This window comes from Empidonax traillii, unplaced genomic scaffold, assembly GCF_003031625.1.
Source record: "Empidonax traillii isolate 1590-97213 ecotype Southwest subspecies unplaced genomic scaffold, ASM303162v1 scaffold97:size1219025, whole genome shotgun sequence".
NCBI classification, from domain to species: domain Eukaryota; kingdom Metazoa; phylum Chordata; class Aves; order Passeriformes; family Tyrannidae; genus Empidonax; species Empidonax traillii.
In genome coordinates this window covers 130,311-152,823 of record NW_020955290.1, presented here as the reverse complement: position 1 = coordinate 152,823, position 22,513 = coordinate 130,311, and the positions used below count along the sequence as shown (strand labels likewise).

Below are 22,513 nucleotides of genomic sequence, written 5' to 3'. Positions count from 1 at the left end.
AGAAAAAAAAAAGAGTCTAAAAAATAAAATTCACACCTCATGTGATAGAAGGAAGTCCTTACATATATATACTAATTACAATTCATTTTATTTTTTCTATTTCACCTGCTGCTAGCTGTGGGTGCAGTTTCCTTAAGGTGCTGAGCAGACTTTTACATGGCTTTTTGGGAAACTGCTTCCAGTTGGTGCCCTTCTTATCATCTGATCTGTAACAGAGAAGAGAAAAAATTGACATATAAAATACAGTTAGTGTAAAAAATTCAACAGCCTTAGTTTTCTTCATTTACAGCAGGCAGTACCTAAAAAACATTATTTTGAAATTTTATCACTGTCCCTATTTGTTACAAAGAAAAAGAAATGGGAGTGACATAAATCAGAATTTCATTCTTCAGATACAGAACAGTATAAATTGAGTAATGAGTAGAGTTTTGTCCAATCTGTAAGGAGGATGTAGATTAAGACTTGATTTAGACCTTTCAGATGATTTCCCTTTCAGATTTTTCTATCAGTCTTGTTACTATACCTAAGTACTGTGCAAAATCTATTCTATCATTAACATCCCATACTGTATAAATAAAGGCAGTCCTGAATACAGCATGAAATTGTTATGGCAAAATGCTGCAAGATAATTTGGTAACTTTATGGTCATATGGTACACTGGATTACGGTTATGGCAACTCAGTCCCATCTTCAACAGGTCTAGGAAGACTGGGAATTGAGTTCATAGTTGCAAAATTATTTGGTTAATTAAACAGTGGAGTAAACTGCCTTAAACAATGATCATGTTCTTTAAGAACAAGAAGAGATAAAATGCTAGACCACTTTAAAGCAGTAGGATATAAAGAGAGATCAGTAGGGAGTAAATTCCAAGAACTCCTGGAAGGCAGAAGATGGCGGAGAACTGCTAGTACAGAGAGTACATCAAACCTTGTGGCCATGAGACCAAACCAGTTATTACTATCCAAGCTGATACTGTCACTAGTTGGTTTTGCAATTTGCATTTTTGAGATCCTTGTTCCATTACTATTTGCCCTAATGGCAAATCAGTACAGGAATATCTTAGGAAGGAAGACAAAATTTCAGGAGTTAAAGAAAAAGTGCATGTTTATGGATGCCTTTGCTCATTCTTCCCCCACAATAACTGCAAGCCTATAAATAATATAGGTGGTATCATTCCAAAAATGTCAGGAAAAAATCCTGCTATCAAACCTTTGTCCTAAAAAGGCTATTCAATGAGCTTTCAATGTTAAGTTTCACAGAGGTAGCTGAAAAAAATTTTTTAAAAAAGCATTAAGGAAGATATTGAATGAATAAAAGGTCTTCAGTATTTTTCAGCATAGCAGCAAACTTGCTCTAGAAAGACACAGACTGACTGATATACCAGAAAATACTGCATTTTTCAAAAGTTATTTTTCTATTAAGCGGTATTTCCAGGTCAGCAACAGTGCTGTTAAATGCTTTTACACATTAAAAAAAAGAAAAAAAAAAAAAAAAAAAAAAAAAAAAAAAAAAAAAAAAAAAAAAAAAAAAAAAAGCAAGCAGCATTGCCACTGAAATAAAAAGTGGCAGAAATAGATGTGGAAAAAAGTGAATGAAACATTAATCTTTATTCACTAATAACACAGTATTTCAGAATTCTCTATGATCCTCAACACAAAGTGCTTTGTGGACATTTGGGTTTGTCTACACATCTCCAAAACTGAAAGATATATTAATTTCCAGGTTGAAAAAGTTTTATAAAGAAGGTACCAACATCTCACATTTGCCTAAGTCAGATGTTACAGATGTCAAATTTCTCTGAGAGCCAAAAATGGCATACAGATAAACGCAAAATGGGCAGCAAAAAAAAAGATCACTTGACTATTGAAAGAGAAATGGACTTTTAAAACAAAAATGGACTTTTTTTAAAAAAAGATGCGAAAGTCTTTGCAGTTGATTGTCTCAGAGAGAGTTTTAGTAAAACAACCAATCCAAGTAACATTGGTTTTTGGTCTTTCTAACAGTCATCTCAACAGAATCTTGATATCCTTATCTCCCTGTGAAATTTCCTGTTTCTACTCAATTTTTTCTGCAACCCAATCTTCAACTTCCATTCAACTTATGAAGAAAAACACTGAAGCATTTTTCACTGCAAATATCTTCAAATAAATAAGGTATCTTCCTTGACTTTCTTCAAAGCATTCCTCTTTCACAACACCTGTAATTATTCTTTTGGCGGCATTAATACCAAATATACCAAACTGTCATAATGCAATACTGTGATGAAAATGCATTTTGCAGTGTTTCTAATGTGTACCTAGGGGAAGGAGAAAAAAAAGAAAATAAAAAAAATAAACCAAATCTGCTCCACTGTTCACCATTTCCTGTAAAGTTACTAATAAAATAAAGCACTTCAGTAACACAAAGGAAACATTTGCATCAGTAGAGGAAGGCTCTTTCTGAGACAACAGAAATCAAGCATTCCACTGACCCACAGAACAAATGACTAAGTCTAATTCAAAGTTAGTAAAAGCAAAATATGAGAGTTAAAAAGTAATATTAAGCAAAACGAAATGTTTAAATTAAAGTAATAAATTAAATTTAAATAAATTTTCATTTTAATTAATATAATTAATTATTTAAAATCTCACTAAAAAGTGACATTAAGAAAAACTAAATTTTCACAGAGAAAAGATGTGCACTTTAGTTAGTGGTGTTCACCCTCACCTTGAACTAGCTTAGACACCTCTATTTATGATCTATTTAAAATAGAAAGGTAATTAATAGAAGTTACTAGACATCTCAAAAAACTAAATTTTCAACTCAGTTATTTGTACTCACATTACAGAAAACCAGGCTCTGAATTAGCCTCTCCTCAAGAAGGTGCAAAGAAACTGTTCACACAATACCTTCAATTTAAGAAAAGTATTAAAAATTTAATAATTAATTGAAAATATTTTAGAATTAAGACGCTTGCTTGATCTCACCAAAAAAATCGTCCCTGTAACTTGAGAAAAAATTCTTTAACACTAACTTAAAATAGTCCAAGTGCAAGATAGCATCAGGATCTGTCATGAAGGGTCCTGAAGCATTCATGTTTGTTTAGGTTGGAGAAAACTTCTAAGATCATCAAATCCAATCCCTTACCTAACACTGCGAAGAATACCATGAAACCACATTCACCACTAAAGCAAGAAACACATCTACATGTCTTTTAAAAACTCCAGTGTTGGTGACTTAAAGACTTTCCTAAGCAGTCTGTTCCAATGCCTGACCTTCAGTGAAGAATGTTTTCCTACTACCCAATCTAAACCTTCCCTAGTGCAACTTGATGCCATTTCCTTTCACCCTGCTGCCTGTTACTTGTGAGAAGAGGCCGATCTCCACCTGACTACCACCTTCTTTCAGGCAGTTGTATGTAAAGACCAGTAAGGTCTCCTCCAGTCTTCTCTGCAACAGACTAAATACCCTAGCTCCTCAAAACACTTGTGCTCCAGACACTCCACTGCCCTTCTCTGGACTCACTCCAGCATTTCAATGTCTTTCTTGTCATGAGGGGTACAAAACTGAACACAGGATTTGAAGTGCATTCTCATCAATGCCAAGTACAGGGTGACAACCCCTTCCTTATTTACTTACCATTGTTACTAAATTTACAGCAACATCTGCATCACATTTTTATAGGAAGCACCAAGTGTTGATCCTTGACTTTGTAAATTTTAATTTGGTGTGAAGCATTAGAAATGAGAAAAAGCACAGGGGACAGTAAGAAACAAACCATACTGGATAAAAGAGCATTTAACAATTTTATCTCCTGAGATTTTCAGCAATCTCTCCATCTACAGATAAATGTAAAATCTCCACAGAACTTACATGTACACCATGTTTGTGTCTAAGTCAACGCAAACAATATCCTGTGGTGGATCGTACAGATCAAAGTATCGTGAATCAACTCCAACAATAAATGGAACTGGTGCGCTGAGTACGGTGGCCAGAGACAAAGGACAGAGAGGGATATATGGACATTGCCACTGAAATGGAAATATCATCTGAAGGAAAAATTAAAATAGCACAATAAAACAAGAGAACGGATACTGTATAATAAAAATCAAGAAGTAACATGCAGCACACTGAAATGAAATTGCTAAAAGCTTTGCAATACTGTCAGAAAAATGTCCCCAAATTTGATAACCTATATACAGCACATCTCTTAGTTAGATATGCAAAAATTATGACCTAACAGTTATTAGCTACAGCACTTGAATTAAATGGTGTTGCTAGGAAAAACTACCATCTAGTACATCAGTAATTTTAATTTTAAAAAGCCTTGTAACAACTGTAGTATTTAAACCAATTTCTCTCCTTGCTGTACAGAACAGTTTGTACTTACAGCTACTACAGCTTCAGCAACTCCTGTCAACACAGCTGGTCTAAGAGAATGGAGCAGGATCTTGCCTTCTAGTAATACAAAGAGTAATAGAGTGGCACAGTTCTCTGGTCCAAGATTCATAAGCAGAGTGCTAAAGTTTGCTCCACTAAGGAGTGCATGGAAAGGGGAAGAAAAGAAGAATGTTACCAGGTTTAAAAAAAAAGTCAGTACTATTAAAATTCTGACAACTGCTGGAATCAACTAGTTGAATGGTACTAATATTACCTCACATCAAATACCTAACTATCTAACTAACAGTTCTCATGTCATTATAAGACTTACATTACCACAACGAAAGCCAAATTCAAATTCTATTGCTAAAGAAAGTTACACTAAACCATTCTACCACTGCATTTGTGTTGTTTGAGGCACTCTTTCTCATAGATACCTAGGCATCTTGTCTTCATAACTGTAAAACAAATCTAACTCGTTAACAGCTAATTCAAACACAAACACAAGCAGTTTCGTATGATGGGTTACCTCAGGCAAAAATCATGAACTGGAGCATCCATCTGATCTTAGAATCACAGTATCGAATTCTAATACAAGTCAAGCAAAATTAATCCACCATTTTGATAGCAAAACGCGTTTAGTTTCTACCGTTTAGACTCCATTTCATTTGTTTGGACTGTATGCATTTAGAAATTGCAATGACATCTATTAGAGCACAGGGGCGTAAAATCTGTTCTTAGAAAACTGCTTATATGTTACTTTGCAATTTGGTGGCTGGTTGTGATTTTTCACTCAAGTACCTGTGTAACAGATGTGATTAAACAGGGGATTCTTCTGCATAAAGAATATTATACAATAATGTTTTGGGGTGCAGAGAATAAAAAGGGAGAATATTTTGGTTTTTAACCTAAAAACAAACCAAAAGTCAACAAAACCATCAAAACAAAGCCTCATGTCACTATCACAGGGAGCTCTAACTCAGAAGATGCAGGCGGTATTTACTGACACTGCCTTCAATCAACCTTCAATCACAAACACCCATTTTTTAGGTGTACTTTTGAATTTCTGAAACGTGCACCTGAGCATTCACACATTTCACCTAACTACTGGATGTAATTGTCTCTCTTGGATCCGAAAAAGGAAAAAACCGAAAACAACAGTCTCTATACTACTAAAAAAACCCCACAAAACTGCTTACTACACAGGTTCTCAAATACAAGATCTTTAAATACATGTATTTTTTTCCTCATAGCCACCTTCTATTTCCTTCAGAGTTCCTACAATAATATTTTAATTCATATTTATTTCAGGATAATGAGTGATACTACACTTCCAAAACGGACACACTTATGTCAGATGACAACATTCAATAACCTTGTAAATGCATACTGAACTTTCTGTTTAGAATGTCTAACAATACTTGACTTCCTACTACAACTGACTACTATTTGCCTCTGAATTTTTCAAGTAGCATACATTTAAAGCATTAGTAATGAATGATACCTTAATGGCAATGGTGTAGAAACTGGCTGTGACAATATTAATGCATCATGGGCAGAAAGCTGAAACACATAAAGTAGTATGTGATTGGTACAGACAACTCCAAAGGTAATACAGTATAATATTCCAATACAAATGTATATCCATACTCTCATGAACTGCCTGGCAGACAGACACAATGTCACATATCAGAGACAATCTTTGAGACTTATGCTCACTAGGTGAACAGAGCTTGTATCAGTCACTGAAACAACTCTCAGAATAACAAAAAATTGTCTGTGACTCAGGGTTGGACATCGTGGCTGCTAGGTGATTAAACAGAGAAACACAAGACACAATGCCCCAGGGGACTAGACTCTGACCCATAGCAGTGGATGGACAAGTGCATGAAACCTAGAAAACAACCCTACCGGTGAGATAACACAAATAGTGTCTATACAAGGACGGGTAGTACGAGGCAGAAATTTTAGAAGTGCAAGTAGGACACTGCTGCCACGTACACCACCTGAAGCCTGAAAGTGTCTCCTTTGCTAACTTGTTCCAGGTTTATATTCACAAGACAGAAGGTCAACCCAATCATCTCCTCCCTGTTCCTTTCCAGAAGGTGGGTATTCAAAGCCAAGCAAAAAGCCTAAAGAAAGAAACCAAAGAAAGAGGGTTTGCCGTTACTGGAGTTAAAAATGGTTGCAAATGTTTTGCTTACCTGCACAAGAATTCTTGGCCTTTGTGGTGAAGGAAAAGGTATATTGTGCATAAAATGGGATATGTGCCTGCAAAGTAGACAAGATGTTAGCAAACCAGCACTAGGGTGTAATGAGTGACTCAAAACAATGTTAACCACATTTTGGAATTAATATTGTACCATGTTTTAGAAAGGCTGTTAAGATTTATTTACTGTTGTGATATGTTTAAGAGCCCAACGGAAACAGAAACAAAGACTCTCCATTCAATTTCCAAGCATGAAATGTGAGTAATACTGACAATTTCTGATATGTCAAAGGAAAGAATACAAGGGCATTTAGGCAAGCCATTTAAAATCCCAAGCAGCCTAACTCCACTCTAGTTTTTAAAGAGACTTCGCTAGGAGGAGCTACATACCTCACTGCCAGCAGTCTCACAGTTTTGAAAGTAACTCTGTATTTCAGTAAACTTCAAGGACCCTGAAAAGCATCCTCTGCAGAGGTTTTACACACACACAGAAACAATCTGCGTTAGTTGCAGTGCTTGGATACACATACTCATTGCTACCCTCCAGCATTCCGAAATTTATACTTATTAAGCTAAAATGCAGGACTGCAAATGTAGCATGTATCACAGCTCAGCCATTTTCTGCGTTTGATGTAGCTAAAAAAAAAGGAAAACACACCTGACATATTTTAAGAGAAAATCCAAAGTAATATCCAGTTAACTTGCTGGCACTGCAAGAGCCAGTACTATTAAACAGAAGAGCAATAATTTCTATCAGTACAAAATAAGCTAAACAGTGCAAGCAAGATGATGCATCAACTATACCAACTAGGCAAGTGTGACATTCATAAATCACATGATTTCTTGAGCTGATAACTACACTCCCACAACAACTTTAGAAATGTTCTACATACTTTTCAATGGGAAGAGGATGAGGTCCAGAGACAGACAGTTTGTAGATGAACATAAGAAATTTTCGAAATGCTTCAAAGAAAGGCCAGTGTGAGAGAAGGCAGATGCATTTGTTCGAATTGATGGACTTGGAAGTAATCACTTTCCTCTCTACAGTTGTCAGGAGACCCAGCTGCGACTGCTGCTTTTCTGTTAGCAGCTCCCGGGGATACGGCTCATAAAACTGAATAGCAGCACCATATACCTAAAAGACGAAGGAAAACAGCTAAGCATACCCAGTATTTAACAAGAGATCGGGTTAGAACTTTTAAAGCATCCTTCAGTCTTTCCTGTTTGCACACCCTATAGTGCTTTTGCTGGTACCTTACGAAATGACTTTTCATTTACGTAACACAGAAAGCACCCTTATAAACAAAATAGTTTGGACTCTCGTGTCTCTCTTCCCCACTTTCATTGCACTTTTCTAAATAAAATATTCATACTTTTATATATGTATATAAGTAAATTGAAGGGAAGGAACCAAACTGCATGCCGTGACAGAACTCTATCCATTAACAATGAGGGTAAAGAAAAAACAAAAACCAAAAAACCCTCAAACCCTCAACTCTCATGAAATGTTCGTGTTCAATAAATTCCCCTATCATTACCAAACTAAACAACAAAATTATTCTAGCTTTCATTTCACTTATTTTATCAAGTTAAACCTTTTCCAATATTCGTTTCCTATTTGTCAAAGTTTCATAATCAACCAAAGTATTCTGCCAAGCTTAGCAAAAGGACATGGTAAGAAAAATATGCATCCTTCCTTGTAAAATAAGTGTTCATATTTTGGAGAAATATCTTTTTTCTATTTGGAAATGGAAAAATACATAAATTTCCTATTAGGGAATTTATTAGGGGAGTGAGACAGTGGAAGTTGAGCTGTTATCACTAACAGAGCCAAACTGCTATTCATTAACCACAGAAAAATAATCACACATTACAATCACTTATTCCCTTATGCAGTTCACACACACACAAACACAGACACACACAAGTTGGCAAGCTGAAACAACACCTGGGAGACCAATCCTAAGTAAGGGTTCTCTGGCTTCATCAGATGTACCTATAATCCTGTAGTCTCTGTCTATGTACAGCAGACACTGCCTTCCCATATGTGGGCCAAGTCATGCAATATCTTTTTGGTGCCTGTGTGTGTTGGTGGCCTTATACAGATTCAGAAGACAGATCATGTTCTGAATCTGTCACTTCATACAAATTCAGAAGGATCACTAGTCTTGGGAGATCATTAGAATCTTTCACTTATTCACCTCTCAGGACATACTCTTTCTCTCCCTGCTCTCCTGTTTTCTGGTAACTAGTTTCCAATTCATGAGCATAAACACCCACAGAGCCCAATTACACAAATTCACAAAGAAGTGGCTTTTAACATAACCATATGAAAACTTTAAGAACTTAAACATTGCTAACACACATCCTAAGTTCTATTTTATATGCAGAGTACAATTCCATTCCCAGAAACTCCTTCCTTGAAACAACAGGGAAATCCATGTGCTGTGAGTTTTACTTTTATTAAGGGTATCTGATTCAGCCTACATGGGACTAAACAGCACATACTCACATACTCTTCCATCGATTTCCTGTTTTGGTTTACTTTCATCTTACATGAAGGCTTAAGAAATACAATTTTAGAGGGGAAGTATTTAACAATTTATTTTGTAGTATTTCTAAAATACAAAAGAAACAATCTCTATTTATCTCCATAACAGCCATTTGAAATAAAAGAAAAAAACAAGTTCACAGTGTGGAGCCATACCTTTTCTGCAGAAGAGCAGGTCAGTACAAATGTTGAGAACACTGGTAGTGGATATTTGGTTTGAGAGTCCCAGCACTCAATAGTGGCTCCCATGGGAAGGCAGAAGAGAGGAACAGATTCCGACAGTGGGAATGATTCATAGTTCTCTTGAGGATATCTGAAAATTAAGCCTGAAGAATGGGAAAAGGAAAAGTAAGTGGATTTGTCCTGTAAGCCCTAAATAATGTAAGCAATATATTTTCCAAAATAGATAGCTAGATCTGATGGTTATCTGGACTTCATAATTGAAGATTACATCTGCAAAGAAGAAAGTCTCTTATATGACAGTGAGACTAAGTGTTTCCAGTAACAACCATCTGAAAATAGAGTATGAATTACTGATTGATTTTACCTTTTGGTAACCAGTACACACTGAAGATTTTTACATCAAACCAGTTGGGTTGATGTGCTATTTAAATGTGCCACTGGAATGGATTTTATTACAAGAAATTCCTATGAAGAAAGTGATTATCTACTGTAAAAACAGCAGTAATACCTTCATGGAATGCAGGATGAACTAAATGACTGCATGTTCTGCTCTCAAGTCACTATGTTCAGTTTCAACAAATTGTTTATTCAGCTTTCAGACTCTTGCTGGTAGAAAATACGCACATAAACATTGGTTTACTATTGCTACTCATCTAGCTTGTTTTATGGTACACTGACTTCATTATCTATACTTTTCACTTCTGTTTGGTAGTTTACTCCTTTCAAAGGAGTTTGGTGCACTTAGTGCTGAGCAGAAACAGTTATGAAAGTTTTTTTTTTTGTTTCTTCAAAAACAAAAAAGAAATCTGTAGCAATGCATTAAAAAACTTACAAAAGCCAGACTTGTCATTTATTGTTCAGAATATTTTTCAATCTCCTCAAATAAGGAACAACAGAATAGTTGTGGAACTGAAGGGAAGAAATACATTTAACTTTCAAATAAAATGAAAGATGTTGAGACATAAAAAGAAATATGAGTAAAGCTGAACAGAATTTTTTGGTACTCCTTCTCGAATACCACCAACACAAGTTTTGTCTTTTGTTGCATCTGAAATATTTGCTAAGGTTTCTGCTAAAGTTTCTAATCTACCAAGCCAAGATAAGAACTAAAATAATACAGGAAAATGCTATTCCCATTAAGACTTTTTTTTTTTTTTTTGCCTCAGGAAAAAGTGAAGAGAGCAAAGAAGGCATTATAGGAGTTAATTTCAACTGACATCCTCTAGGAACAAAATTCTAACAGACAGTACTTAAGCTTTTAAAATTATTATTCTATTTCAACAAAGCATTTGAATCCTTCTGTTTTGACAGCTTCTAAAATTACGTACCAGCTTTATACGCTAAAGAGTTAGAAACTGGCACAGACTTCTTGTAACAAAGGTATACACTGGAACCCCACTGGAAGACAAAAGTTTCATCTCAGAACCAGCAAAGATAACAAAAGGCAACAGAAATCAAGTATAAGCACTAGAATATATTCCCACTTACAAACAAGTCAGACATTTTAATAAAAAGCATTACAGAACACAGAAATACAGTCTGGTTGGCCACAGAGTGCATGTAAATGACAAAAACGAGATTTCACTCTTCTCTCATTTTTTTTAGAGATTACAGGATTTACATAAAATAATGACCCCACCACATTACTCCCTGATTTATTCCGACAAAAGAACAAGCCAAATTTGTGGTTTCACATTTTTATGGTTATTTAAAAGCAGAATCTTACAGGAACCTCACTGAGGAACTGAAATTCTAATAATCATCACTTTAAGCTTCTATCATACTTCCATAAACGGGTTATTGACATAGTATTTTTGCAGCTTCTCTAAACAAGCTCTACCATTCAAAAAACCCACTTATTCCAGTCTGAGTAAACTAAATGCAAAACAGACTAGGTAAAAGAGAACCAATTAAAGCAAAGCACATGGAGCAACTGTAAGCAGTAATTATCATTCTTACGTCTTTCTTAGGAAGACAAGCATTATTAACAACTAAGAAAAAAGTGTTTCTGATTCATCCTGACTGTCAGCATCAACAAAGGGTGGGGGAGAGATAATAATTAAAAAAAAAAAAATTCCAGTGCACTACTCCTAAATAGCACCTAGACATGCATATGCAAATGAAAGACATGAGTAATCAGTATGAAACAGTAATTTCCAACAAGACAGGAAATCAAGGCAACAAAACTGAAGACTCACACATGTTATGAAGAATGAATTACAATGTAGTGATAGAACACAATTACAACAGTGCTAAGAAAAGTTCAAGAAGCTGCTTCTTTAGGTGTATTTGTTGGGTTAAAAAGAGGAAAAAAAAGCGACTCAAGCTTATAAATACTCACCATACCACAGTTTAAATTCTTATCAACTTTACAGAATGTATGAGGAGGAGTTTCTCCTTTGCTGGTAACAATAACACAGATATCTGTCACTGCCAATGAATTCTGAGGTCGTACTGCAGGAGCCCTTCGATACGTGATAAAGATCCGCTGAGAAGAAGCTGAGCTGTTGTTCACATTAGCACAACGACCATAAGGAGTAGCTTGGATCACTTCGCAGCCTGCAATTATGCGTTCCTTCCCTTCATACAGAACTCTGCAGACATGAAGGAAACATAGTATGATGTGCATTCAGATATATATGAAGTTACTTGGACAAATTCAGAGAAACCGTCCATGCATTAGCACTCTATGTCATCATTGCAACTTTCTAATGTACATTTTATATACTATCTTTCATCATGCAGCACTTGAGGTTAAAGAAACTTCTCCAAAATATTTAAAATTATACAGAATTGTGGGAATAAATGAGAATTATGGAAAAATAAAAACCAAGACACACTGAAAAGGATTTAGTTATAGAACTAGTAGAAATGCTGCACTATGAATGAAAAATAAATACAAAGTAAGCCTTAAGTTGCTTCCAGACGACACCTGACAATTTCATCACTAAAATGTCTGGTAAGTCATTTAAAACTTGTCTTTTTCTGTTTTTTTCTTTTGTGGGTAGGAATTTTGTTTCGGTTTGGGGCTTTGTTTGTTTGTTTCCAATTGGTTGTTTTGGGGTTTTTGTTGTTTTGTTTCAGAGTTTTTTGGAGAGGTTTTTTTGGTAGGCTTTGGTTTTGTTTGTTTTTAAGAAATACTCTTGGAAAAGAACAAGGTAGACTGCTTCCTAGATGAATTTTTCCAGGAAAAAAATTAATCCAAACACAGTAATAACTGACATTCACAGTCTGAATAACACTCCTCAGGACAACGGAGCAGGGAGACAAACTCAAACTCTGCTCCGCAGAGAAGGAATAAATAATAACTACAGTAGCTTGTACTCCTAGAACATATCTTGTGTGGCTGTACAACAACATTTACATGCTGCATGGATTTTATTTTTTTTAGCAAGATCACTAGTTTAGATCACTGTATTCTTAGCAAAAAAATGAAAAAGCCTTTACAGCTTCACAGCAGCTAAATGAGCTAAAGCTTTCCTCTTCCAAATATAAAGCTATTGAGAAGTCACTATGAGAAGAAATGTGGAAGTCAAAACAAACATCACTGAACATTTTTAATGCACAGATGCTATTAAAGGGCAAGCTTTATCTCCCATTCAACACCCCAGTAACCAGTGGTTCAGCTCCCTGCAATATGTACACAGTAATTCCACTTGCAAATCAGTTTTCATCATTACAAGATTAAGGATAAAGGTAATACAATAACATCTTGTATTTTGTGATCTCCAGCTTCCCACACGTAGTCCCTCACAATTTCAAAATAAAAAATAAGCAGGTAATACATATTTACTGTCCCAAAATACCCTTGGTTAAATGTTTGGCATACTACAAGTAAGTATGTATTTGAAAACTTCAAAAAGTTATGTGTCTAAGCTCAAAAAAAAGAAAGTTTTTTCATATCCAATCATTCTCAGAACTTTAAAAAAATAAATATATAATTAAACTTTCAATAGTACTTAAACACTATTCCCGTCTTTAAACTGGAATACAGAAATATTACTGTTTATTCTGACTCAACAGAACGAACACATACCTTGTTATTGCACTGATCATATACATGAACTAGAATACTTTAAAAAAGCAAAGAAATCACATGAGTTGGTAGTTTAGTGATGTAGCTACCAGGCTTTCACAGAAATTTACTCAACTAGTTCATGTAGGATGATAATCTTCAACAAGAGTTTCAGTTGTAGACAATCTGATCATCAGACTCATTTAAAACATTTAAAACAATGTGTAATCTCAGGCTCAAAACCAGCCTAATACCAGCATTTCCAACTGAAACATTAGTTTTAATGCACTACCTATCAAGATATGTACTGAGAAAGTACATGCTAATTAAATCATTTCTAAACTAAGTAATGTTCTGGAAGAACATGTATTTTCCACTTTTTATTGGGTTACCTACTTCATGAAGTTAAAAAAGAACCAACAAAAACAGAATCCCAACAACTACAACGGCAGCAAGCTCTCAGGCCACATTGATTGTGCATAAAGAGTTTACATGAACTTTTCACATCACTGCCAATCAGAATCTTAATCTGGAGAAAATTTTTAACAGAGCAGTCTCCAAACAGAAGTTTCAATTCAGTTTCATGTATTTTAAATAAAATCCAAAATAAAAATTTGTTCCAGAAACAATACTGTGTTCCTTTGAGAAGGAACACAGTATTAATCAGACAATTCCAGCAGTTCAATTTAGGAAATTTGCAAGTTTTCTCAGAAGAATACTTAAAGGCCTGACCAGTGTTCAAGACTGTAAGAGTAGGGTCACCTCTCCTCAACAGCAAAATGAAAATGAAAGTAACACTTACCTCTACATATTCACTGGAGCAGTATTATTAAACCCACACCATTTCCTGACTTCATGCTACATACGGTGCGGTTTTGTATTTGCAAGCAAATGGAAGCAAACCACCACACATGGATCACTCAAATTAAACGATGGTTTTAATGATTTAGAGAAAAGCAATTGGAAGTGATGCATGAAATACTGAACATGGCACCCTTTATAAGTAACATCCTCCCTGACAGTGTAAGTGTATTCCTACTTGTTCCTACTTCCCAGCACCTGCCTTTGATTAATTAGTACTGATCAGGGTTAGATTTTTTTCCTGCTTCTCTAAGCATACAGTTTGGCCTCGATCCTAATTAGGTACACATTATTTGCTACAATATTTTATCAACTTCAATACTGTTTCATTTCAAGCAAAATATAAATCTATATATGAAATATAAACTTTACTCTAGATGTTAGGTCTCTTCTTTGTAAGAAAGACCAAAAAAATCTTATCCTCTCTTTGTAAGGCTGTTTGATATTGTATGTGGAAGTTCTCTCATGAGCAGTTTTACTGATGTAAAGGCATTCTTCAACACATCAGATAGAAGAGTTTAGAAGGAAGAAATACTACCTTCTTGTGGCTGTTGAGTTAAAAACCTTAAATCACAGCAACCTTTCCTTCTGGAAAACCATTTCAAAACAGGCAGACTGTTGCAGTTTGCATTGTGTCTAGGGCTGCTGTCCAGTTTGACTCATCTTCTACGTACAACCATATTTCTGCTCACAGTTCTTATGCAAAATAAGCCTTTATAACATCTCTTCCTATTTAATTTAAGAAAAAGAGGTTTGCAAGCATTGAATGATAAAGGAACTAATATATATATGCTAGGCATCAGGACGGTCAGAAAAATGGTAGGTCAAGCAAAGGGAAGAGATAGACTTCTCTTTTATTTCTACTGCCACCACTATTACTATTTGTCTAAACGAACGAATCACTAGTTTCACCATTATTATTACCCTAAGCTGTTCTGAACATCCAGCTGCAGTTGTCACACCGGTGGGATTTAAGGAACAATAGAAGATGCTCATTGTTAAGAGATCTTCCAGTTTCTATTCCAGTTCCTTGAAATTTGCATTCACTTTCTTTTCTGAAATACATCTTCAATTAAAAAAATCATTTGTTCAATTGATACTCCTGCAGACTTTCAGAAAACAGGTATACAGGAATTAAAAGTGTCCTTATACCCAGAACCACAAAGGTGGTTCATGGAATCACTAAGCAATCTAAAGCTTCCCATACTAGTTTGAAACAAAAAAAAAAAAAAAAAAGATTTTTTTTTTTAAAAATTGGCATTTCTTTCTTTACACAATGCAAGTTACCTAACTTTTGCATTATTCGGTAATACAAGATCCTCTGCCTGAGATAAGTTCGATATTCTTTCCTTGGTCCTTTCTACACTAAGTATTACAAATTCAAAACCACCTAAATTTCTGTAAGGTTTTCTTCTGTTTAAAAAAAGAAGTACAAGAGCTCTAATATATCCCTAACTCAAGTTAAGGATTTCAATCAAGCAAAAAACAGAGAGACGTGAAATGTTTTGAAGTGTCACTGCACCGAAACACAAACAAAACTCAAATCTCTTGTTATTTCTGGAACATCAAAAAAAAAATCAGTTAGGAAAGCAATGGAATGACTGTAGCTGAATTGTTTCATAGATATATAAGCATAAGATACTAGATTTTACAACTACATGTAGGAAAAGGATCTCAGAGATCTCTTATCCTGGGTTGAACCTTTATTTTTCCAAATAATTTCCAACTAATATTTTTCCCAATAATTAATCCAATTAATTCCAGGAAATGCAACATCCAGAGGCATGGCACATGGCCTAACTATATTCAAGTAAGCACCTGCAGCAGGAAGTCACTGTAGCAGATTACAGACATTTCAGTTTAAGAACCAGAGGACAGATAGGAAGAAACAAGGATAGAGGGCAGAGAAATATAGAACTCAAGGACATAGCAGAGAAATGGCAGAGCATAGCCCCAACTTCCCTCTTCTTCAAACAGCATTTGTTTAACTACTTTCCCTAGCAGAAAGAAATACGCAGACACACACAAACACTTACCAAGAATCATCTGAATGCTTGGACTACAAAATAACTCATTTTTATATAATACTTACAACCTTGACACAGGACTATGCACTATACCCTTTCAAAGGGCAACAAAGGATGTACTCTTTCTCCACCTACTATGTTCACTTAGCATGTCAGACAGGCTTAAAGGTAAAATATTCTGTCACACTTGGGTTTTTAATTAAAATAATAGAGAACAACATAACCTAGCCTTCAGACTGTACATACATCTCTTACTCAAACGCCACTTCCATTTGAACACATTGGAATTCACATACACAAAAAAGACTGCTCTAACCATCCCTTGCACACAGGTGCAAAATAAAAGGAACAGCCAGGGGAAAATATTCATCACTGCTCAGAGAGAAAAGCCTTCCATGATGTTTCAGGAGTGACACATTAGTTAGATCAAATACTAACTAGAAATACTATTTGCCCAATATCACCATCTTAGCCAATTATTTGTGTATTTTGTTTAGCAGGTAATCCCTACAAAATCTCCCCAGGCATTCAAGCTCCTAAGGTTGTGGGAGACACAAAGATAAATGTGCTAGTCAAGTTGCTTCCTTAAAGCCACATGCCAAAGACTGATTGTTCAGCAATTCCCTAGAAGAATCACTTACTGTAAAAATTCTTCCTTCTGCTAGAACTACCATTCAAAGAATAACTTCACACTGCAACATCTCTTCTCGCAGTGCCAGTCGCACCCATAGAAAAAGATTATTTTAAAAATCAGTTTTGCTCAAGACAATTAGAACATAGTTTAGATGAGCAAGATGAACAGAAATTAGAATGTACCAGGTTAATTATTTAACATGAACTGTAACTCTTTGAGAAAACTGTCGTACCATGAAACTACTTGCATTACTAAGATTTCAGTATCAGTCTCCTCCTGACTGGACCCTGCTTGTCAGTTGGCACTCAAACTACAGGCCAAAAATGGCAAACATAGGCTTTATGCCTAATACATTTAAGCTTATAAATGAAAAAAAATAAACTCATGATAGCTTACATAGAGATGCATGACTTTTACTCTACTATTTACTATTTATTTAGTAACTAAGGAAAAACACATGCATTCCTTATTTTGCCATAGTCATAACAGCACTCCCACCCGTGCTCTCTTTTCTCTTTCTTATTATATCCCCAGTAGTTCTAAAATGTCCTTATACATTCTTAAGTTGTATCTTTTACTATGAGCATTAAACTGAATTCCACAAGGTGGTAATTTCTGTCTCCTGAAGTCACTGTTTTCAGATTAAGCATGTTAATATTTCTGGATTTGGACTATACTATTTCTGTAACTTAATTTTGTGCTATTTTCTTACCTTTCATAAAACTGCATCAGAGAACTTGATTTCTCATATTTGCTTTGCTGCATCACTCTCCCTCTCATTTTTTAAACTAAACCATTACTATTAATTTTAAAAAGATAACTTCACTAAAAGACTGACACTTTGTTCAACCTATTCCAGATTCAAACAGTGCATTTTTAAAAAGCTTTCTCACGTCTGTTTTCATCATCACCTATGAAGAGTAAGATTTGATCATTATTGAAGGAGGAACTGAACTGTGCTAATAATCTCACCCGATGTCAGTAAGAGGTGGTTTGTCCCGCCCTCTCTTGTAGCAAAGAAAAAGTTCAGGACTCTTTAGACTTCCATAGTTTAAGTTGGCTTGAAGGGCAGTAGGAGTGGCTTCAACACAGGTGTATCCCTCTGGGACAGTTTCACCAGCCGATTTAATTATCACAGCAATGTCAGTAATTGGAGCCTTTGGACCAGACGACTTTGTTTCATGTCGGCTTATTTCTTGGTCCAGCAGGGTTGCCGTATCTGTATCAGTGAGCCCTGCCACTACAAAGTAGTCAGCCACCCGTGGACCTTTGTCTTCTATCATGGTTACGTCAGTACTTCCTGGGGAAAAAAAAAGAGACAGAAATCAAACATTCTGCTTTCAAACACAACCCCTTCCCTCAACAACTATGACGATTTAGAACTTTTGAAGAAATATTTGCAAATAGAAAAATTCCTACATAGAGAATTCATGAAAATTCTAGGGAGACTCCAAAAAAACCTTTGACTTCTGCTGCTCAAAAAAGATATTGAAAGATGCTGTCAGCAATTATATTTCAGTTCTAGCACTGTAACAGTCATGCTTAGGGTGATATAAGGGGTAACTCAAAGCTCCTGACACAGCAGCTACACAGAAAACTGCTTTGTGTTTGCTATAAGACCATTCAAGGTCTTCACAGATTATAAGTTCATGCAGATATCCCAATCTAAAAGCATCTGTATTTTTCTGCCACTTCTTATGAGTAATTTCACTATATCATTCTGTTCTCTTTTTTCTCTTTCTTTTTTTTCTGAGAGAGGGAAAGAGAGAGGGAAAGAGAGAGGGAAAGAGAGAGGGAAAGAGAGAGGGAAAGAGAGAGGGAAAGAGAGAGAGAAAGAGAGAGAGAGGGAAAGAGAGAGAGAGGGAAAGAGAGAGAGAGGGAAAGAGAGAGAGAGAGGGAAAGAGAGAGAGAAAGAGAGAGAGAAAGAGAGAGAGAGAGAGAGAGAGAGAGAGAGAGAGAGAGAGAGAGAACAATTACAAATACAGGCTCAGTACTTTATCTTCTGCACATTTCATCCATTTTATTTCATAACTAGACCTAACAGTGCAGTCTTGAACATTCAGCTGGCAACTGTAACATCTGGAAGTCATTTACAAAAATCACACATCCAAACCCACATTTCATCAGCTGATCAGGCAGCACACATCACTGCTCAGCTGCACATTCCAGATCTGGAAATAGTTGTTCTTCCAACATCACCAATGTTCACTAAGCATATAATGTTAAAGTAGTGAAACACAAGTTTCTATTAAGAACAAACTAGCTGGCAGCTTATGTTCAAGTATCTCAAGTATAATTTCAAGTACTTGATTCTCATTAAATGTATTTTTAGAAGATGTGTAAGAAGTATTTAAACAGTGGTTGCCAAGGAATAAACCTGCATACTGTTGTACCCCTACAGGAAGATAGGGACCACCTTGCTTTAGATCCCTTTCTCTCTACCACCAGATTTCTGGGGATCCCATCTACAAAGCTAACCAAATAATGGAAGTCTGGCTCCCATCTTTGAAAACAGGAATGCCACAGCTGCAAAGGTTCCAGCAATCAAGGAGTAGTAGTCCATGGATACTAACAAATAATAAGTGCACCAAGATTGAGAAGGTTCTCGAATTCAGAATGCCCTAGTCTGGTAACTGCAGAAATACTGGCCTCTGCTAACAGAACGGTGGTTTGGTGGAGGCGGTGTAATTCTGTTTCCTACAACCTGGTTTACCATCTTCCTCTTCTTATCCTGCTCTTTCTTACTGAAATTATACAAAAAAGGTATTTTTTCATCTTCACAGTTTACAATACTTCTAAAGCTTTTGAATAATAAGTGTACTGACTACTGAGGGAAAAATCAATTAGCCATCCTGCACAGTTACTAAGAAATTTTAGCATACAGTTATGCAACTTCTCCTGAAGAACAAGAAAATTACTCCAGCTACTTGTGAAGCTTCTTGTCATGGGTTTGTGACATTTTATCACATTTAGATACAGAACTTCCACCAGTTTACCCTTTTTACTGTCATAAAAAAACATGAAATGAGCAATGAAGCCCGTTACAGGCAAGCAAGTCAGCAAGAAAATCAGGGGTAATGGCTTCAACTTTGTCTTCTGCAAACTGGTATTTCTGTTAAAAGGTCCCTTCTCATACTGCCACTGCTCATTTCCACCTTCACTTCTGTCTGGAACTATAGTTTGTGCAACCATGTAATGAAGTGGAACAAGAAACTGCTCTGGCTGAATGCTTGCCTGGCAGAGACTAGTCAGTGTTCAATCAGAGCAATTCTACAGCGATTCCCTGTGTCAGCATGAAAGCAGCAGCAGTATGCCCCTTTCAGCAGCAGCACTTACACTGGATTAATCATAAAACTGTGAACATGTTTCAGTCTGCCTCTCAGATGCTTGGAGTTTTCGCAGAATTACAAAGAACGAAAGAAAGAAACCAACCTCTCCACGCTCCCCTCAAAAAAGAGTCCTGAGCCAGAATATATTGTAATCTGCACAGAACCGTCTGCACTTGACATGTAAGAAATAAAATTACTGGAAAAAGCTGCTAAAAGTAGCAAAATGGTTGGTATTCTAATAATTTATTTTTTTAAACCCAAAACATTTGTTAAATGTTCCAGCCTTTTATTACCTGAGCCATGTTCACACCATTCAGTACCATGTTCTCTTGATGCAAATCATGACCTACATTTACTTTTAGCACAAAGAACAGGAAAAAAAACCCCAGTTATGACAACAGCATACGTCGAAAATCTCACAAGAGTCTGTATTTTTAATCACAGCTGAAGTTCCTGGAATTGCACTAATGTTGTCCTCAAACATGTTTTAAACTGAGAATTTAGTTTTCCTGGGAAAACAGAAAGAAAAATTTAAAAGCACTAGAAAAAATTAAATATTAAGATTTGAAAGATTAGAATGCAGATGAAGAGAACCCATTCCTATATTTTTACCAGGGGGCAGGAATAAAACCATAGCAACTGTTTGCTAAGGAGCATACACTTATGTCCGTGTTATTTCCCTGTTTGTCCCGGCTATGCTTTACTTCACAGAAACCCTGGGTACCATGTGGCAGGCGAAAGTCAGAGCCATCAGATAATTCAGCTGAGAAACTTGGCACAAAAGCCTTGTATATGTCAGCACAACATTTAGCAAGTTTTTCAAAATGTTCCGAGTCTCTCAAAACAGTTCCTTTTCCACATGGCTAAGTAAGGTTTCAAATAAACCCTACAAGTCAGCTCTTCAAGAATTTGTTCTCCAGTTTCAGAACGATTTAAAGCAACAGATCACTCGAACGTAACAGCTTAATAAAGCCATAGCGATCTTTTTAAATGCAATAGCTTTGGAAAGACAGAGACTAAATTATAAATTAGCAGATGGCCACCAATACGAACAGTAATAGGAGAATTCGGTACACCCAGGAGTACTTTGCCTTTGGAACTGTAGGAAAGAAATAAACACAGGCTTTGTGGGGGACAGGATGAACCCACTGCTATTTTCCACTATTTTTGTGATACCTCACAGAAGAACAAGTATGAACACTGCTACTCTTAATATACAAGAGAACAAACATATCGTAAGTTTATCACAGCAACTTTTCCTAAGAATAAATTCAAAAGCTATTGTCCTCTATTTTCCACAGGCAGATTTTGCACATCACAAGACTAACAGAAAAACTCAACGCTTATAAAATATTGAGATTTTTACTGTAACATAATTTCAGGGGAAAAAAAAATCTAAAACTAAAAAGTGTTACCTTCATGTTGCATGATGACAGTGCAGGATATATTGAAAAAAAAAGGCCAACATACAAATCCCATGAAAGACCTTATTTTTAAAACCTATAAAGACACTTCAGTTTAAGCAAATAAACTGAAAACAACAACTGGAATTCTGTTTTAAGAACATGAGCAATACTGTTTGAGGAATTAGAAACCCCAGTGTCCATACAAATCCATAAGGGATGGTGACAATTTTTTAACTGTTTCCTAACTGTATTATACAGCAACAGAAAGAACACAGTAAAGGTGCTTCTCAATGTTAACTCCATGCAATCAAGCTGAATGACTGCCCTTGTTCTCACTGCCTCAAATTTTATCTCTTTTTAATGGGATTTCAAGACATGGAAGTTAATAATTGAAATCACTTTGAAAAGCAATGAGAAATGCAATTATGGACTGTACTTGGCAATCTAAACTTCAGATCGTTTGTTGGGGATTTTTTAAACACAAAATACAGTTATGACTCTAACACACTTATGTATCCATACAGGCTCATATATACACCAAAAGTGCAAAGACAGCTACCAGTAATTTAACAACCAACATAGTGCAGTTGGCAGTCCAGTTTTCTTATCCATTCCAGCATATATTCACGGTTACTGCTCACATCAGTGTGCTTGTCCGTATCACAGTCCCTTTTAAGCAAATCCATTTCTACTCAAGCAAGTATGCAACTGCAGCTTACGCATTTCACCTTCACAGCAGAAATCAGACCTTGCCTGTGCATCACAGGTAACTTAATATAAGTACAGAATGGAACACCCCAGGCAATCAGCAGTAGGACAAGAGGGCACGGGCTTAAACTCTGCCAGGGGAGGTTTAGGTTGGATATTAGAAAGAAGTTCTTTCCAGAGAGAGTGATCAGGCATTGGAATGGTCTGCCCAGAGAGGTGGTGGATTCACCG

General features: G+C 35.9%; 1 protein-coding gene across 1 annotated transcript in view; it reads right to left on the bottom strand.

Annotated features, from left to right (window-relative positions):
* DENND4C (DENN domain containing 4C) overlaps positions 1-22,513 on the bottom strand; it is a 67,230-nt gene that overhangs the window by 32,041 nt on the left and 12,676 nt on the right. Inside the window, exons 2-11 of the mRNA XM_027881841.1 lie at positions 17,812-18,136; positions 11,644-11,896; positions 10,631-10,700; positions 9,276-9,445; positions 7,462-7,703; positions 6,564-6,630; positions 5,864-5,922; positions 4,370-4,514; positions 3,853-4,028; positions 106-206 (exon numbers count right to left, since the gene is read on the bottom strand). Coding sequence (XP_027737642.1) covers positions 106-206; positions 3,853-4,028; positions 4,370-4,514; positions 5,864-5,922; positions 6,564-6,630; positions 7,462-7,703; positions 9,276-9,445; positions 10,631-10,700; positions 11,644-11,896; positions 17,812-18,122 — 1,594 coding nt within the window. The 5' untranslated portion in view covers positions 18,123-18,136. The remainder of the gene's footprint in view (positions 1-105; positions 207-3,852; positions 4,029-4,369; positions 4,515-5,863; positions 5,923-6,563; positions 6,631-7,461; positions 7,704-9,275; positions 9,446-10,630; positions 10,701-11,643; positions 11,897-17,811; positions 18,137-22,513) is intronic.